This window comes from Cricetulus griseus, chromosome 2 (assembly GCF_003668045.3).
Source record: "Cricetulus griseus strain 17A/GY chromosome 2, alternate assembly CriGri-PICRH-1.0, whole genome shotgun sequence".
Taxonomy (NCBI): Eukaryota; Metazoa; Chordata; class Mammalia; order Rodentia; family Cricetidae; genus Cricetulus; species Cricetulus griseus.
Window position 1 is genome coordinate 85,531,639 of NC_048595.1, and position 18,553 is coordinate 85,550,191.

General features: G+C 39.1%; 1 protein-coding gene across 8 annotated transcripts in view; it reads right to left on the reverse strand.

Moving 5' to 3' along the window:
- The window catches only part of Musk (muscle associated receptor tyrosine kinase), an 83,763-nt gene that overhangs the window by 36,020 nt on the left and 29,190 nt on the right, over positions 1-18,553 (reverse strand). For 5 of the 8 annotated variants that reach the window (XM_027403036.2, XM_027403033.2, XM_027403032.2 and 2 more), the window contains exons 6-7: positions 10,143-10,172; positions 3,767-3,891 (exon numbers count right to left, since the gene is read on the reverse strand). In XM_027403036.2, the coding sequence (XP_027258837.1) occupies positions 3,767-3,891; positions 10,143-10,172 (155 nt within the window). The remainder of the gene's footprint in view (positions 1-3,766; positions 3,892-10,142; positions 10,173-18,553) is intronic. The other 3 variants (XM_027403037.2, XM_027403035.2, XM_027403034.2) reach the window with 1 other exon arrangement.

Genomic DNA, 18,553 nt, shown 5'->3' on the forward strand with positions numbered 1-18,553 from the left:
CTAGTCTTTGAAGAGAAGGCAAATGAGTTGTCATCAAGCAAGCACAATCACTTGGATCTTGAATGTTTTCAAAGCCTCATGTGTGAAAGTTGTGGTTGACAGTCTTGGTAAGATTGCGGAGCTATGGAAGCATTAGGAGTTAGAACCCAGAAGAAGCTGCATCATCAAGCATGTGGCCTTGAAGGGGATGTTGGACTCCTTTCCTCTCTACATCACAGCTGAGAAGAGCAGCCTTGTCCACACACTCCTACAGCTAGATACATTATTATGTCAAATAACATCCAAGAGAGGAGGCCAAAGGACTTTAGACTTGGGCCTCTGAAACCATGACCCCCAAATAAGTCTGTCTTCCTTATTCTGTTGTTTTCTCAGATATTTTGTCACAGCTACAGAAAATGAACGCTACATAACATTAACAAATCAACTAACAAATGCCAATGTAAAGATGGTGGCTTATTTCAAAATGGCAAGTTTTTATTCTGTTTTCTTAAGCACTGTGACATATTTTAATAATTATTCATTAATCACCATTATTTAGGTGAGGGAGAAATGATACCATTTGAGGAAAATTAAAGAATTAGCCAATGCTATTTTGGAGGACTGGATGTTGAGACCATATCAACATGAGCTTAGCTTCCCTGAAGTAAATTCCTTGGTACGAATGTGGCTAACAGTGGGAAATATGAAGAGAGGTATCTCACTATTTCACATGCAAGTATTCTTAGACTAGTGAGAGAGAGAGGGATGCTCTGAGATGTGTCTGAGATGTGACCAGTTTTCTAATCTCTCTGCCTCTCTCTGTATCTCTGTCTCTGTCTTTCTCTCTGTGTCTCTGTCTCTGTCTCTCTCTCTCTCTCTCTCTCTCTCTCTCTCTCTCTCTCTCTGTGTGTGTGTGTGTGTGTGTGTGTGTATGGGCAAGGGTGGGGTGCCATAGTGCATGTGTGGAGGTCAGAGAACCACTTTGGATGTCTAGCCTTGCTTTCTATATTGTTTGAGACAGAGTTTCATGCCTACTGCATACAGTGGCTTCTGGAGACTGTTTCTACTTCCCACCCTCTGGAGTACTAGACTCTGGGATTGCAGATGCAAGCTTTCACTTCCAGCTTTTATGGGCATTCTGAGGATCTAAACTCATGTCTTCAGGCTTGTGTGCTTTTCACCTGAACCACTTCCCCAGTCTACAACCAACATTCTTCCTAACTGCCTAATGGTCAGCTATCTCCAGCACTCTATACTTTCCATAGCAATTAGGCAATGAAATTTTGTTCATTTATCTTCTTAGTCTTGTCACCCTCTACCATCATTACTAGTCTTAATCACCGGGAAAACTGTCTAGGTCAGATCAAACATCATGGCACCCTCACCCCCACACAAGTAGCCTGGTCTCTATGGGAAACAGATGAATCAGAGAGAAATATCTTTAAGAGGGTATAGCACCCCTACTAGCAAGAGAGCACAACCAGCAAAAAGTTTGGCTTAGTAGCATAAGAACCTGAGTTTGATTTCCAGAATTCACACACACACACACACACACACACACACACACACACACACACACACACACACACGCTCTCGAACAAAACACTGATGTGTGCTTGTAATTCCAGAGAAGCCCAGACAATTGACACTTTGAGGCTCACTTTCCTGTGCCTCCCCACATGAATATGCATTCAGGAATTTCTGCTGAGTTTTTTGTTATCATATTTCTCAGAAGCCCAACATCTTATAGATACAAGTTTCCAGGTTAGGTCTAAGAAGCTGGACATCTTTAAACTCAAACTCTCCCTGATTTTACTCCAAAACATCAATAAGGAACAAACTGAGGTCTGAACTTCCATGGTCAGTCATTGTGCTTGGTGTGTTTTGCATTTTATATCTTGTGTATGAGGATCATCTCTTTTCAGTTTATAGAAGTGAAGCACTAGGGCTGTTTCTTCCCTTCTTTGACAAGCCGGTTCCCTCCTTTGAGAAGAAAAGCTGTGCAGTGCAGTGCAGCAACTTCAGAGCAGTCTGCCAGTGCTGCCTGGACTGCCTACTTTCCTGTTCACACCTAAGCATGCCATTCCTCAACACCTCCCTAAGGTCACGAGGTCACTGAAAACATGCTCCACAGAAAGGAGCAGAGCCCTGCAAGCTGCCTGACCTCTCCAGAAGACTCCATCCAAGGGCTGGAATAGTTCAGTGGCCAGGCCAGGCCATCCAAAGCTTTCTAGTCAAGGATGGCGTGGCTTCTAAGTGCTTTTCCTCCTGCTTCCAAAGGCCTCATTTGATTCCCTCAGTGACTCATGCACAGCAGGCCTTGTTAGTCATAGTTTGAATTTGTTTTTCTTTCTTCATAGCTCACCCCCACTAACAGTTTAGTATTTTTGATGATCTAAAAATAAAAGCAACCCTCTGCCCTCTATTTGGATCACTTTGCCCCCTTGCTGGGTTTTAAAAGATCAAAGGGATGAGTTCAGATTATTGTTGTGACCTTTTACCAAGGTATGCTTAAAGACTACTGGGGCAGTGGCCCTGCAAGTATCTGTGGCCTGTATGGATTTGACTGACTTTGTATTGAAAATATTTTAACGTGTATTTATATTGAACACATATAAGATTTTTTAAACCTGTCAGTTATTCCCTAAACAAAAGTAACAGTTATTTCTGTAGCATTTGAACCAAGAGATGATTTAAAGTATATGATTTAAATGTGCAAATACTGCACCATTGGACGTAATGGGCTTGAGAATCCAAGTTTTTTGTTAGCCATGGAGGGCCTCGAACCAATATTCCACATTAAGCAAAGGCCAACTGGACTTAACTCTGGTGATTGTATCTGGCGTTTACAGTGAGGATGTTTTTGCCAAGTCTCTCAGATTCACTTAACTAAAGAAGCCAGAATAAATTCTCTTCTCTGGCTGGAACATTCTTCCTTTCTGACAGTGATGACTTTTGTAAAAAGGTAGATGGATTTGTTAATCTTCTTAACTGCAGTAATTATATCACTGAGTATATTGCATACAAAAAAACCATTCTTATACCATAAACTTATTACAGAAAAATATAATAAAGAAATATTTGACGACTGCAGAGATGGCTCAGTAGTTAAAGCATGTATTGCTTTTGCAGAGGACCAGAGTTCCAATCTCAGCACTCACATCACAATGGGCAGTGTACAGCTCCTGTAACTCCAGCTCCAGGGAATCTGATGCTGAACATCCTGGGCACTTGTAAACTTTTCTCTTTTACACACACAAAAAACAAAGGAAGTATTCTACTTTTTCCATGATACAGGGGAAGATACAAACTCCCAGGGTTCAATGCCAGTAGTTTCTGGGACTAAAGATGGCTTTAAACACTCATACAAGTAGGGCCAGTGAGATAGATAGGAATGTTAACATTACATTGCAATTACTTTTCTATTGCTGTGATAAAAATACTATGACGAAATCAATTTATAAAGGATAACATTTAACTTGGGGCTTATGGTTTCAGAGGGGTAAAGTCCATGAAGGTGGAGCAAAGGTATAATCAATCGTAAGAATAGCTGAGAACTTACATCTTGATCCACAAGTTGGAGACCAAGAAAGGGACAGAGAGAATAGTGTTTTGAAACCTCAAAACCCACCCCCAGTGCCACACTTCCTCAAAAAGTTCCACCAAACATATGTGGCTGTGGGAGTTGTTTTCATTTCATTTACCACATACTATAGGTACATGATATGTCCAGAAATTCATCACCAGTGGGTCTTTCCCCAAATGATCCCAAGCACAAGGCACTCACAGCATTTCCGTTTTCAATCCAGCTGATGGTGGGGACAGGAATGCCTATTGCTGTGCATCGTAGGGTTACAAAGGAACCAAAGGTGACATTGTGGGACTCAGGAGCACGCAGGATTCTTGCAAAAACTGTTAGGAAGACAAAGCGCATGAGTGGCTTCTTTATGAAATAGCTAAGCAAAATAAGACTTTAAATACTTCAGTCATGTGGTGTGCCCCTGAATGCAATCAATCCTTCATTGTCACTATGCTTGGTCTCCATGCTCTTTGGTCTATGATCTTGTATTTCTCACCATCTCAGGCCACGCAGAGCTTATTTCCAACATAGAAGCTTGTCTTTGCTGTTTCTCACTCAGAACATTCATGCTCATGTCTTCATGTGATGGCTTCCTTATATGTATAACTCAGGTCTCATTTAAAGGACATATTCTTGGACAGTAATCATCCAACACAATACAGCTTCCACTCAACTTTGTCATTCTCTTTTATGATCTTTACACACTGCTATCTGCTATTCCCTTAGTTCCTATTTATCTACTCTCCAGCTCTCACATGAGATTGTCTTAGCCTATTTTGTTCAGCCCTGAATTAAGTGCCCAGAAACATTCAGGATCAAAATGAGCACAGGACACTGTTTCAGTGAATTAAATAAATGATTAATGGTTGTACCCTCAACTCTTCCATAGTAAAGAGGACAAATTCAAATATATCACACATTTCAGAGAATGGAATGATTCACTGGGGAAAAGGAAAGGAATATTTTAAATTAATGTGAGGAGGGGAATGAGTCATTTGCATTCCTTAACTCTACAAATCTTCACCAATTAAAAAATCAGTCCTTCAGAGTTGAGAGAGGTAGAAACTCAGAATGAACTGGAGAGCACCATTTGCAAGACCGTCTCTCTCTCTCTCTCTCTCTCTCTCTCTCTCTCTCTCTCTCTCTCTCTCTCTCTTTGGTTTTTCAAGACAGGGTTTCTCTGTGGCTTTGGAGGCTGTCCTGGAACTAGCTCTTGTAGACCAGGCTGGTCTCGAACTCACAGAGATCTGCCCTGCTGCTCTGCCTCTGCCTCTGCCTCTGCCTCTGCCTCTGCCTCTGCCTCTGCCTCTGCCTCTGCCTCTGCCTGCCTGCCTCTGCCTCTGCCTCTGCCTCCTCTGCCTCTGCCTCTGCCTCCTGAGTGCTGGGATTAAAGGCGTGTGCCACTACCGCTGGGCTTTACTCTTCTTTATAAACCGAATTCCCATTAATTTAATTTTCTTCCCCAGAGTAATAACAGTGATGGTAATAAGCTTAGTCTTAGGTCTTCTGGTGTCAAATCCAGTGTTCTTTTAAGATATTATGAAATCTTTTTGTTTTCATACTATATTGTCAACATATTTTATGCTATCTTCTGTTGTTTTCTAGGGCATAAGCTCAGAGAATGACAAGAATTCTAAACCCCAATTACCACAGCACTTTAAAACTTAGTTCTTATAGTTCACTGAAATCCATGGAGTTTGAGTCAGGAAATAAACAGAACAATCATAGCAAGGCTAGAGCTTGTCAGTATTTCTGACTTTTGATAAAATTTTTATAAGGTTATGTAATTCAAGAGTGTAAAAATGTAATCATTCTTGGCAACTGAGTCTTTGGTGCAAAATTAAATTAACTTGATTTTCTATCTTTTGACATTGAGAACTCTAAAACAGGCATTATTTATAACATCATTTGGGCTTATTGCAAAATCTCTAATGGTCCATTTTAAATTTGTAAATGTCGTACCCCAAATCCAGGAGAACAGAAAAGTAATAAAAGTGTCATGTTAACCACAATAGTGGTTAACAAATATTTTTTTTTTAAAGAAATGTACTGAATGTCTAACATGCAGATAAACCTGCCTTGAAAACCAAAATTGAGGGCTAGAAGTGTAGTTCATTTGATAGAGTGATTGCCTAGGCTATACAAAGGCCTGGGTTCAGTCCCCAAAACCATAAAAACCAGATATTGTAGTAGCCCATGTTTGTAATGCCAGCACTGGGGAGGTGGAGGCAGGAAGAGTTGGAGTCCAAAGTCATCTTCAGCTACATGGGAGTTTGAGACCTTCCTGGACTACATGAGATAATGTCTTAAAAAATAATACTAGCAACAATAATATCCCAATTTTAGAAAATCCTGGGGTATAATTGAATATGAAACAAAAATCAGAGTTCAGGAACACAGTAAACAATGCCATGGAGGCCATGTCATCAAACGAAGAATGCAGGAAACTTAAAATGGGAAATTATTTAGTTGTGTCAACCAATAAGTAGCAAGAGGGGAGAAATCTGTTATGGGATGAAGGAGGCTTAAGGGCCACATCATCCAAGTGCTCTTCTTGGATTCCTGTTTTCTCAACTTAATCTGAGTTCACAGGCTCTGTGCTTTTGATGGCCAGACCCAGGCTGGCATGCATCCTAGCAGGGGTCATCCACATACCCTTCTTGTTTTCTGGTGATAGTAATGACACCTAGACCATGCCATACAGCTGATCCCATTTGTAACAAGTGGCTGGAATAGTGCATGCATTGGCACTACAGTTTTCAAGTTGAGTCACTATAATTAGTACCACATGGGGCCACTGCCCCCGAGCATTGAAAACAAAGAGATGCTTGAGAGACTTGGAGTTGGATCATTTTAGTATCATCCATATTAGAATACTGTTCTAATGACTTGATTGTGCCTTGGATTTGAAATGAGGGCCCTTTGGATGAAAATTAGGACAATAAAAAATGAAGAAATAGGAAACCTAGATTATATCTCCTGTTTTGATTTATAGAAGCAAATGTTTTAATTTGGGAACTTCGACTTCTTCTTGGAAATTTAGTGACCAGGGTTGGGTTTATTGTGTTCTGATTTACAGCTTCTCCTTTTCTTTTGGCTGTTATTTCATTATGTGGATTCTTACTTAGGTTCATTGCAAAACCCTTGATGATCTATTTTGCACAACACAGCTAAGCAGAAAGTAAGGTAGTGACTAAACCAGCCAGCTATTCTTGCACAGTTCATCATGGTGTTGAACTTAATTGATTCCCCATATTGCCTCATCTAGAACTTTCTAGGGGCTCCATTTGGTGACACACGATGGGTACTATTGGCCACACAAGTAGCTTCATGAATATAAAACTTCAAATAAATATTTGTTATTTCCAAAGTGAGCTTCATCATTAAGTGCAGTGTGCTGAGAGACGAAAATGAGTTGAGATTACAGCAGAGCTAGTCCATGCCACACTCTTAGGTTCTCCCCAAGAGGTAAGGCTCAGCCTCCATTTTCAGTATTGACAGACATCTTCAACCCTTCCTTTCACTTTTCCTCTACTCCCAAAGGAGGTTCTAAGTGCCATCCATGTCTTTTTGGTTTGCATTGAGATGTCTAGTTCTGGTATCTCCTCACTCTGCTTATGTTTCATCATAATACTTAGCACCACTTGACAACTGTGGGTTCCTTTATTTATTTGTGTCTTGATTGTCCTTCTCCCTGAGATGGAAACACTTGCTTTGTTCATTACTACAGGCTAACTTATGCATATGCTTGTCTGTGTCTATCTCCAGATGGGCCCTGGTACAGGGTAAGTAATCAATAAATCTTTATTAAATGAGTGAGTGAGGGAGCTAGTGGCTTTTCTGGTGAGATCAGGCAAATGAAGTTATCTGTAATATGTTTGTCTTAGCCCTGCTGGATCACCTCTCTCGGCTATCCTGCCTATATGAAGGGAAAGAGCTTTGCCACGTGGTTGAAAGTTTACCAGGTCAGGATTTCTCTACCTAAACATTAAGATGTGAAATGTGAAACATAGGGACAATAAGAATGAAAAATGGAAGTTATGTTATTCAATCCAGCTTTATCAGCAACGAAGCTCAAGTGTTTTTACCCATCTGTATTTGTTTCCAATTCTAAATGTGAAAGATGAAGATGGGCTGAGAGAAATTCCAACCATTTAACAACTATCTACCACAATCCCAGCAGCTGCAATCAACAATAAAAGTCAGACTAACTTCATCCCCTGCAGTGATGAACTTGGATGTAGTTCATCGTAAAGCCCATTGTGTTAGTGGGTAGCCACAAACTGAAATGCATTCTAGGTCATCAGTCCAAAGCACAATGAGATCTGTTTCTTAGCCAATAAAATGAATTTGTTTTCATGTAAGAAAATGCTTTGTTATATAAACAAGTAAACTGCTGAATAGGAGTTTGGAATTATTTAATAATTTGGGGAAACTTTATAACTATTCTGATTGTATACCACTCCTCTTGGTATGGAAAATATTATTTATCACTGTTCTCTCTCATTCATGTTCTCATGAGCAAGTATGACATTATTCACCAGCACCATGAAAAACAGACATAGGCAGTGTTTAAACCCTGGGTTTTTTTCTTAGGGAATCTATTCACACACTTTGGACTTTATGTCTCTTGGACAAGTTTTCAGACCTCTCTGAAAGTTGGGGATCAGACATCAAAATTGTGCTTAAGCAGTCATCGATTTCAAAGTTGTTTATAACAAACACAGCTGTACTCTTTCTGTCCCCACGCTGAACACCTCCATTTTTCAAATTACTTTCAGACCTATAGTCAGTCCTGTGGTTGTTATTTTAAAGGGTGGTCTGTATTCAGGAGAAAAGGCCATCATACAGCCTGAAATTGTTCTTGTAATGTCATGGAAAAGTCAAGGACCAGGAGAGCTAGATCAAGTCCAGAAAGGACAGATGCTCTAGTGGTTAGAGTGTAGCCCTTTTGTTGGTAAGAGGGCAGGTTAAGAAGGATTCTCAAGTTTGGACCATTTCTATTTCTGAGTGTTATTTCAAAGGATACAGTGACATCTGTGAATTTTATTTTCTCTTACTCGTTCCCTTCTGTATTATTTTCTACCTTTCCTTGAAGAGGTTTTTGTTTGTTTGTTTGCTTGTTTGTTTATTTTGTTTTGTTTTAAAGTTTCAACCAATCAATTGCTGGCAAGAGTAAAGGGAAAAGGGAGACGACGGAAAACTGACCCAGAGCACCAGGTTCGAATGCTTTTACTTGATTTGTGCTGTAAACCACCTACTATCTAGAAAGAGGAAAACATTTCAAATACAGATTAGGAATCCCTTACGGTTTAGATCTAACTGTCCTCCACATGTTCGTGTGATGGAACACTTTGTCTGCAACTGGTAAGGCTGCTTGGGAGGTTTGGGATTCTTCTGTATTTGAAGACTATTTTATTATTTTAATTATGTGTACATGTGTGGGCATGTATGTGGTATGTGCAACTATGAGTGCAGGTGCCTGAGGAGTCCAGAAAAGGATGTCAGATTCCCTGGAGCTGGAGCTAGAGGCAGGGATGCGCCTCTCAATGTAAACAAAAGTTGGGACCTCTGTAAAAGCACTACATGCTCTTAACTACTGAGCCATTTCTCTAACCAAGGGGTCTGGAGTCTTTAGGACTTGTAGGTTAGCTAGCAGAACTGGGTCTCTGGGGGCAGACCTTGACAACTGTACACATTTTGTGGTACTAGTTCAAGCTCTCTGCTTCCTGGTCCACTGTGATGCTAGGGCCTGTCATCTCACACTCTTGCAGCTCCAGATGGAGTCAGACAGCAGCAGTGATGTCTTCCCTGACAAGATGGCTTGCATTCCCTGGATCTCTAGGCAAATGAAACCTCTAGGCAAACTGTGTGACCTGAGAACTTGTGGTTTTTATCCTCAGATCAGCATAGTTTGGGTAAGAAGAGCATGAAGCATAGCCTTAGGCAGACAAGGTAATTTCATGATGGGAACACTTGTTGGACATGAGGATTTTCCTAGACAAATTTCATTTCCAGCTGCTTTTTCTTCCTGAATATATTTCATGAAATATACATTTCCATGTCAATTAAAATAAAATCCCTTTTTAAAAGTCAAGTGAATTCTTTTCTTTTTTAAAACCATTTTATTTTTGTTGACTTAGAGAAAAATGCATTAAACTCTTTGTTGAATTGAAATGTTGGCAACCAAACACCTAAGTCAGCACCTTGAAGATTTAACAGTTCTCCAAAATTTTAACACATTCCCCCCAAAAAGAAATTTCTGTTCTGACCTGTGTGGGTTAATTCTCTTGTCTATTCTTTTCATTTAACTTCATGTTGTGATTTTAGAATTTGGAATGCATGATTCCACCAGGTCTCTGGATTCAGTGTTTCCTAAGAAATGTGACTGGTCAATAACCTGAGTCTACAGGGAAGCAGCCCATCTTTGGGTGCCCTGTTTAAGGCTATGGCTTCTTATTCCCACATGTCAGTTGTCATTTCTTGGCAAAAGAATAGCACTTAAGGTCAGGAAAATAAGCCACTGAAATAAATTTTGCATGTAAAAAGAAGCAGCAAGGTGGAAATAAGACGGGGGAAATACCTTTAGTGTCCTGCTCAGGTTCACTGTCTTCTGTTAATATGAAGAGGACAAAACAGACACACAACAAACACAAACAAAACAATGCATCATGAGAAGGGATATCTTAGACCACAGCACATCAATTGTGCACGAATGATTAGAATCTATTTGTTTCTTATTTCAATTTCAATAAGAAACAAATGCCATGAAGGGAAAGTGCTGACCTTTTTTTGCAAGCAAACTATGCTATGGCATAAGATTCCAAATTGTAGTCAGGCAGTATTATACAGAAAATAAACTACGCATACCCGAAGACGCAGCTCATGCATGCATTTTTTTTTAATGTGGACAAGGACAATCCCCCCTTTCTTTCAAGGCAACACAGTCCCTACTATTCCAGTGAATTTTGTTCCTCTGCTAGCTTGGCTTCTCGTCTTACCAGGCCCTGCTGTGAAGTCAGTGCTGTGGACTGTGGGATCTCAACTATCATTTCTATGGCAATAGACTTGTGTTGTGGTAAACAGGGGATTAGGGGGTTTCTGCAGATCCAAGGCCTACCACCAACAAAGATCTGCAGCTTTCATTTAACCCCCAGAGGCAGCTAAGATATTAGAGAAGAACAAAGCATTCTGGGAACAGACTAGATAAGGTTGCTCTGACAGAAAACACAAAAAAATAAAAAATAAAATAAAATAAAAAATAAATAAAAACACAAAAAAGGAAAAAAGAAAACAAAACAAAAAAATCTAAAACTCTAAACTGGATAGAAATGATTGAGAATTTCTCCTTTTAGAAACCCTAGCCAAGAGAAAATACAAAACAAATTAGTTGTTCTAAAACCTATACTATGACTAGATCACATGCAAACACCCACACAGAGCCCTAATTTCCTTTCCCAGAGCTTATTTGTTCAAGTCTATTTAGACCTTTTAAAGAATTAACTAGAGAGAAGTCAGTTGTAGTATGTGTTTATATGTCAAAAATAGTGATGCCATTGGTCACCACTGTTTCTGGCAAGATAGATTTATATCGTGCTTCATAGACGGCAGATATTTCCAAGCACACCTTATATCACTCATTGAGCTCCCACCTGTATCTCAGATTGGACATCATTGATGTGACTGGATCTATTTTATATAAAAAAATGACCTAAGACTCAGGGATATACTGGCATGGAGTCCGTTGCTCTAACCTCATGTCATACTGGTATCTCCATCTAATACTCCATACTCAATCCCCTTAAAGTAAAATGTGTGTAAAGTCTCCTAGTAGATTTGACTCTGTCTGAACTTTCCTGCATTTAGCTTTATTTTCTTGCTTTAAGAATCCAGGCTAGCTGGGCGGTGGTGGTGTGCGCCTTTAATCCCAGCACTCAGGAGGCAGAGGCAGGTGGATCTCTGTGAGTTCCAGACCAGCCTGGTCTACAAGAGCTAGTTCCAGGACAGCCTCCAAAGCCACAGAGAAACCCTATCTCTAAAAACAAAGACAAAAGCAAAACAAAACAAAAGAAGAATACAGGCTAGGGGCTACTTATAGTTTATAAATTGATGCTAACTACATTAAAGGATGTTTGGAGGTTGTCTGTCACACAAACCTTGAATCTAGATGAAAAAAATTGTTTTTTTTATGACATTCCTGACAGCACCAGGTAAAGCACAGAATACATGTTTGTTTCTTCTGTACTAGACACTTAGAAACTAGAGTCCCTGTTTTGCTTATGTTGCATTTTTATTGTTTGTCTTGTTTGGGGACAAGGTTTCACTGTGTATCCTAGGCTATGCTTGGAGCCTTGTCTCCCCTTCCTGAGTGCTAGGACTTTAGGTATGTTCTACCATGCCTAGGAAAGAGTCCCTGCTTGTAATTCAGACATTACCAGAAGAGATGAACAGAGGTCCAACATTGGGCCATGTTGAGTCTGACAAATTGTGAAAGGATGCCCCCCTCCAGACACACACTGCAGCCAAACAGAACCAGCTGAAGAGATGCAACAGTGTCTGTGACTATGCTGTTTTCCAAAGAGCAAGCTTAGAGGTTGGCCTGGGAATTTCACTTTTATACATACACTATGAAAGTTCCTTTCCATGCAGAGATGCAGATATCCACAAATGTCTTAACATGCTTTGTCATTAATACACACATATATAAATACATGCATATACAACTGAGGGTCTCAGAGAAAACTATGAATGGCTAATCTATGAGAACCTATTAAAGTTTGTACACACACACTCTGTGGGTCAACCTACTGGCCATTTCAAGGTCAGATTGCAGCCCTAAATTCTCCTGGTGACCCAGGTGTCTGTAGTGATTCCTTGTGACTTCTGAACTTGTTTTCTGACAGTTTTGAATATCCCATCTAATCCCATCTTCGTTCCGATTTAACTGTTAAATTCTCATCTAATTGCTTTACATGTTGTGCTTTGTCTTGTCTTCCAATAGATTTTTAATCTCTTATGGAAGGCATAATATTAGAAACAGGGTTAGCAGCAAACTTCTGTTACTGCTTTTTTTTCTTGAAGTACAGAATTGTCTCTTAGAGAAAATAAATGCAATATCATTTTTTAAAAGTTATTAGCCACTCTTCTTGTCTTGAGTTACTCAGAATTCACTAGTATACACGATGAGTCTAATAACTCTAGGGAAGGATTGTATATGCTGTATTTCCATGAATATAAATCTACATGTTTTCATTTGTAGTTGTGTGATATGGTCAGCCAACTGATGCCAGTGAAAATCTCAAATATCTGCCACTCAATTTTATTCTTTTTCTTATTAAGGTCTATCTCCCCAAATTTATCTATATATGTGAATTTGTGAGATTATTCATCAGTTCATCAAATGAAGAGAAAATTGGAAGGGTTATCAAAAGTTATGCAGGAAGAAGAAAAGTGAAGATCCCCTGAGAAAAGATAAAAGGGATAAACTTAGTAAAGTCACACAGGCCATGTAGACCCTGTGGAGTGAATGAAGACCCAGAAAAAAAGCAGACAGAAATATGAAGATAGCATGAAATCTTCTGGCCTCAAGAGGGATAGGAGCCAGGAAGATAACAGGAATTTGACTGGTAAAGTTGAGGTCTCAGAGAGCTGAACACACACATTCTCTCTTCCTGGTTGGATGGCACTGAGGCCTTCTTTTTCTGGGAAGTAATTATCATGAGAAAAAGTATGAAAAGAAGGCAAAGTGCACTTGGAGGAGAAGCCAGCTGTGGCCTGGCCAGCTCTGTTGGAGTGTGTTAGGTATTTTAGAGAAGTTTGAGCCATAGTAAAGTACTAAAATCATGAAGGGAAAGAATCTGATATTTGTGAGATGCTACTTTGAACATGAGCATTTTGAAGTTTCCAGGTCTCCTAGTCCTATTTTTAGCTCAGTGACTAGGACCCAGTCAATACAAATGACATAGCACATAGAGACAGCACAGAAATTAAAGCAAGCTCTCCATTTAGGTTACCTGTTTACAAGTCCACACTATACAATAAATTCACAGTGGGTATTCCTACTACAAAAGATGTTATGTGTGTGTGTGTGTGTGTGTGTGTGTGTGTGTGTGTGTGTGTGTGTGTGTGTGTGAGTGTGTGTGTGTGTGTGTGTGAGTGTGTGTGTGTGTGTGTGTGTGTGCGTGTGTGTGTGTACCTGTACTTGCATTACCTGTATATATGCCAGCTAAAGTTCCCTCTGTTTTCTAGATGGATAAAAAAGCATGCCTTTAACTAGCACTTCCTCTCTTCACACAATAACACACACTCTTACTTCTTACTCAGTCCATGAAATAGAATTTTCATGAGGATGGAATTGCAATTCCACCTTTTGGCTAGGGTCAAATGTATATAATGATACAAAAACATAGTACGGAGACTGTATTTGAGGTAGTTCTGAGTTCACAATTCAAAATCATGTCATTAGGACAAACACATATCAGTAGCAGTAAGAATGTCAACACTAAACTAGTATCTCAGTCAACAAGAAGACAGGCAAAACACACTAGATAGGCAGGAATTGTTGAGTCTCAATAGCAGTTGAGGTCTGATTATAGATAGATGATAGATAGATAGATAGATAGATAGATAGATAGATAGATAGCAGTGTCTATCTGAGGTTGAGATGAGCAGCTCATGCTTGAAAACAAAGGCAAGGATGAGGTACCCTTCCTTGGGAGAGGAAGGGGGAACATTTCCAGTATTGTAGAATTTGGATACCTGTGGGACTTCTGGGTTGGACATTGCAGGTTGGGGTTCTAAATTCTGCTCATAATATCTTTATTAGGAAAAGGGAACTGGGAAGCTTTCTGAGGGCAACCTTCAAAGTTACTAAAAAATGGGAAAATATTTTAAAGGAAGAATAATTAGGAGTGACAATCCATAATTTCATAGGACATTGGGAATAAAAATGCTAAGAAATCTAATGCAAATAGTAACTAGGTGATAAACCACTCTGGAAGAAAATAAAACATCATAAAAAGATAGTACAAAACTCAACAAATAAGCCATAGCATTAAAAAGTATGGGCAGTGATGAAATGAAAGGCAAAGCTAATTACAAATTAGTAATAATGAAGAAAGCAATACAAATGCTAGGAATTAAAACACAATAAAAGTTTTTAAAAGAAAAAATAGAATAGCTAAAATTCACCTACATATGACATGTATAATGAATTTGGACTTGGCCAGGGCCGACTGAAGAATCAGTGAAAAAGAAGTTGATACTTAAGAAACTGTGACGCCTTCAGTGCATAAAGATAGGGAAGGGAAGCCATGAAAGAACAGAAAGATGTTAGACGAGATTCTAGGCCCTCCTGACATTACAGGACCATGACAGATTTAAAAGAGGGGAGGGGTATGTGAAGAGATAATGTGGGAACTGTCCCAATTTGTAGCAACATCTACATCTCCAGAAGCACTAAACATCAGTGTGGTGATGAGTTTCTGATTTTAAAAGCCACAACTAGCGATCCAGATGTTTAGTGCTTCTAGAGATCTAGATGTTGCTACAAGATGAAGTTGTGGCTTTTCAAATCAGAAACTCACCATCACTTGTGAGGCTTTTAGAAATGCACTGCAGGCAACATGACCTGCATGGCAGAATAGGATGGTTTTGCTTAGGTCTCAGAGCTCTTTCTTTACAGTAATGCTTAAAAACGTCTTAGTCATTCTGACTGGGAGTAGAACTATAAGTCACTTAGGAAGTGAGTATGCAGGAAGATTAATACAAATAAACTGATATTTGTGTTTTGAACTGTGATGTCCCTAAGGAAAGGAAGGTTGCCTGGTTTCTCTGCTTCACAAGCATGTTGAATTTAATGACTCATTTCTAAAAACATAAGGTGACAGAAATGACTATGACTTCTGAGTCTGGAATGTTAAAAAGAAAAAGGAGATACATCCTACTTACCACTCATTCTCAGGCAAGCACCAGGGAAAGCTGTAAATTGTTGTAAGGACACTCAAGTTGCCCCATACAGGAACCCATAAGAGAAGGAACTGAGGAGTGTCACCACCCAGAATCCACTAGAACTAACCTGTGGGCATACCAAGTTGGACCTGGATCCTCCAACTTATTAAGCTTTCAAAACAGTGAAGAAGTAGTCAACATTTCAACTGGAAATAAGACTCAAAGCACCCCAACAAAACCACTCTATAATTCCTGACACATGGAAGCGATGTTGTCTGTTGTCTTTAGTCATCAAGTTATCAATAGATAACTGACACAGGCCCGATGACAAGTGAGGATAAAAGCACTGATTATCAACAGTCAGGGGAAAAAAGCCAAAGCTTTCAGAAACCGGAGCTGGCTTACCAACAAAAGAACAAAAATGACTGAGAATTTCCCATCATTTATTATGAGAAGTCATGGGAAAACACTGAGAGAAAATATTGGCTAACTGATATTTCAAAGATCACGTAAAGCATGAGGGTAAACAAGAATGATTCTGTGTAAAAGAAGACATAAAAGGGGCTGAAGAAATGGCTCAGTGGTTAAGAGAACTAACTGCTCTTGCAGAGGATAGGGGTTCAATTCCCTATATCATTAATAAATTAATGATTTATTAAAACTTGCCTGAGGATTCAGAAACGTAAAGTCAGCCTCAAGCAATAGAGACCAGGCAGTGGTGACACACACATCTTTAATCTCAACAGCTAGAGGCTACGAGGAGGTGTTACACACCTTTAATCCTAGGACTCAGGATTAAGAGATAGACAGATCTCTCCTAGTTCAAGGCCACCCAGGGATACTCAAGATTGAATCAGTCTAAAAGAATTACATATCACATGCCTTTAATGGCAGCACTAGAAGGGTATAAAAGATTGAAGCAGTGTCTTCAGTATTCAGTAGTAGGCATTCATTCTCCAGTCATACTGAGGAGAGGCACAGTTTGAAGCCTGAAGAGCTCAAGGATCAGCCCTTTCAGCCTTAGGTAGAGGTAAGAATTAGTGGCTGACTGTTTTGCTTCTCTCACCTTCAGCTTGAAGTTTGAACCCCAATATCAGTCTCTGGGTCATTTATTTGTTGTGTTACAATCTGATGCCCACTCTGGTTTCTTCAGGTACCGGGCAAACATGTGGTACACAGACAGACATGCAAATAAAGCACCAATATGCATAAAATACATTTTTAAAAATCATTAAAAAAAGAAGACAAAGAGAATCTATTACCCATAGATTACCACGGAAGGAACTAATGAATAATATATTTAAGGAATGAGAAATTGAACACATAAAGAAAAATGAAACACGGAAAAGAAATTGTGGGTATAGAACCTGGTGTCTCATCTTAGCAGGAATATTATCTGTGGTCTGTAAAGCTACTTATTTTTTGAGATTAAGAAATATTAGATAAAGAGTAGGATGTTTGCCCTGCTTTGGAAGGCTGAATGATATTCTGTGATTCTAAACTGTTAGAATGAAAGCAACATCTCTGTTCTAAAATGTCGCAGTCATCATCACCAAAGTAGAACATGATGATGCTAGTGTCAGAATCAGCAAGCTGTGGGGAGTGGGAAATAAAGAGGGGGAAGAAGGATTGTGATAAAAAGGAAGGAGAAAGAAGAAACAGCAAAATTAACATGACACTCAGTAAAGATAAGTAGAATCCTGAGGCTGAGACAAAAGGATTTCAAGTTCAAGTCTAGCCTGAGCTATCTAAAAAGGCCTAGTAAATTAATTAATTAACTCTAACAAATATTAGAGACTATTTTCAAATAAAGTATAGATGACTAAACTTATATACTAAAAACAACCAATTCTCTTGGATGGATTATTTTTACAAATCAAGCTATCTTCTGCTTACATAATAAACAAGAAGACTAGAAATGAAGCAGTCAAAGATGGCAAAGAAATGGAAAAACCTCAAATTAGAATGTATCAACAAATTAATATCAAATAGAACAGAATTTATGATTAAAATAATCATAGGAAAAAAGAGCAACATTGCCCAAAGGTTAAGACCAAAGGTTAAGGGGAGTTAGAACAATAATATACATGCATTCAATAAAATAGCTTTAAAACATGTAAAACTGTAACTGGTAAATTTTAGAAAGATCATTGTCAAATGATGCTGCTAACTGAAGCCTGCCAAGAATTAACTGTCCAATGTGAAGGGCTAAGGGACCTATCTTAGATGACAAGGCCAACCTTTAAAAAGGAAAGTCAGAATTTTTTTTAAAAAATGTAAATAAAGGAGAAAAAGAAAACTATGTCTTCTACTTTAGTACAAGTGCAGTTTGCTTTTGTGCCACATTATAAATTTATGGATCATAAAACTAAAATAGAAAGATTATAAACGCTACAAAGCAGCTTCTCAAAATAGCAGGTTGTAAAGTCAGGTTCCTCTGGTCTTTGTGCACCTTCCAAACAGAGCTCCTGGCCGTTCTGTTACACAGTGAGACTTCACATGGCCACCATATTAAAGATGAAGAGTAAAGAAAATTCCTAAAGTGTTTATCAAGGAGAAATAAAATTTATCCCACTCATAAAAAATCCTCTCTTTTGAAGATTGTCCTTTAGGTGTTGCTTCTTTATGTAGTTTGCTTCACAGTTAGTGACTTAGGGAATCCTGACCCTGGTGCCACAGCTCTACCCAACTCCAGAGACTTTGCTAAGGACAAATTCAGACACCGGGAAACTGTACCCATGACTGAAATAATCTCCTTGCATTTATGTATGATACTCTGGGAACCACACCAATGGTGGTTCTGAATTTTCATCTTAGATTTACTGCTCACTGGTTTTTTGATCTGGCTCTTGATCAGCTTCTGCAAAGTTCAGTTTTTTTCATACAGAAGAAAAAATGGTGTGATTGACTGCCAACTCATAATTGTGGAGAATAAAAGTCATGAAAAGATGGGGGATACTTGGGGGCAGGTGAGGGAAGCTTGATAGAGGAAGTGGGGGATGCATATGACCAAGAAACATTGAGCACATGTATAAATTTCCAAAA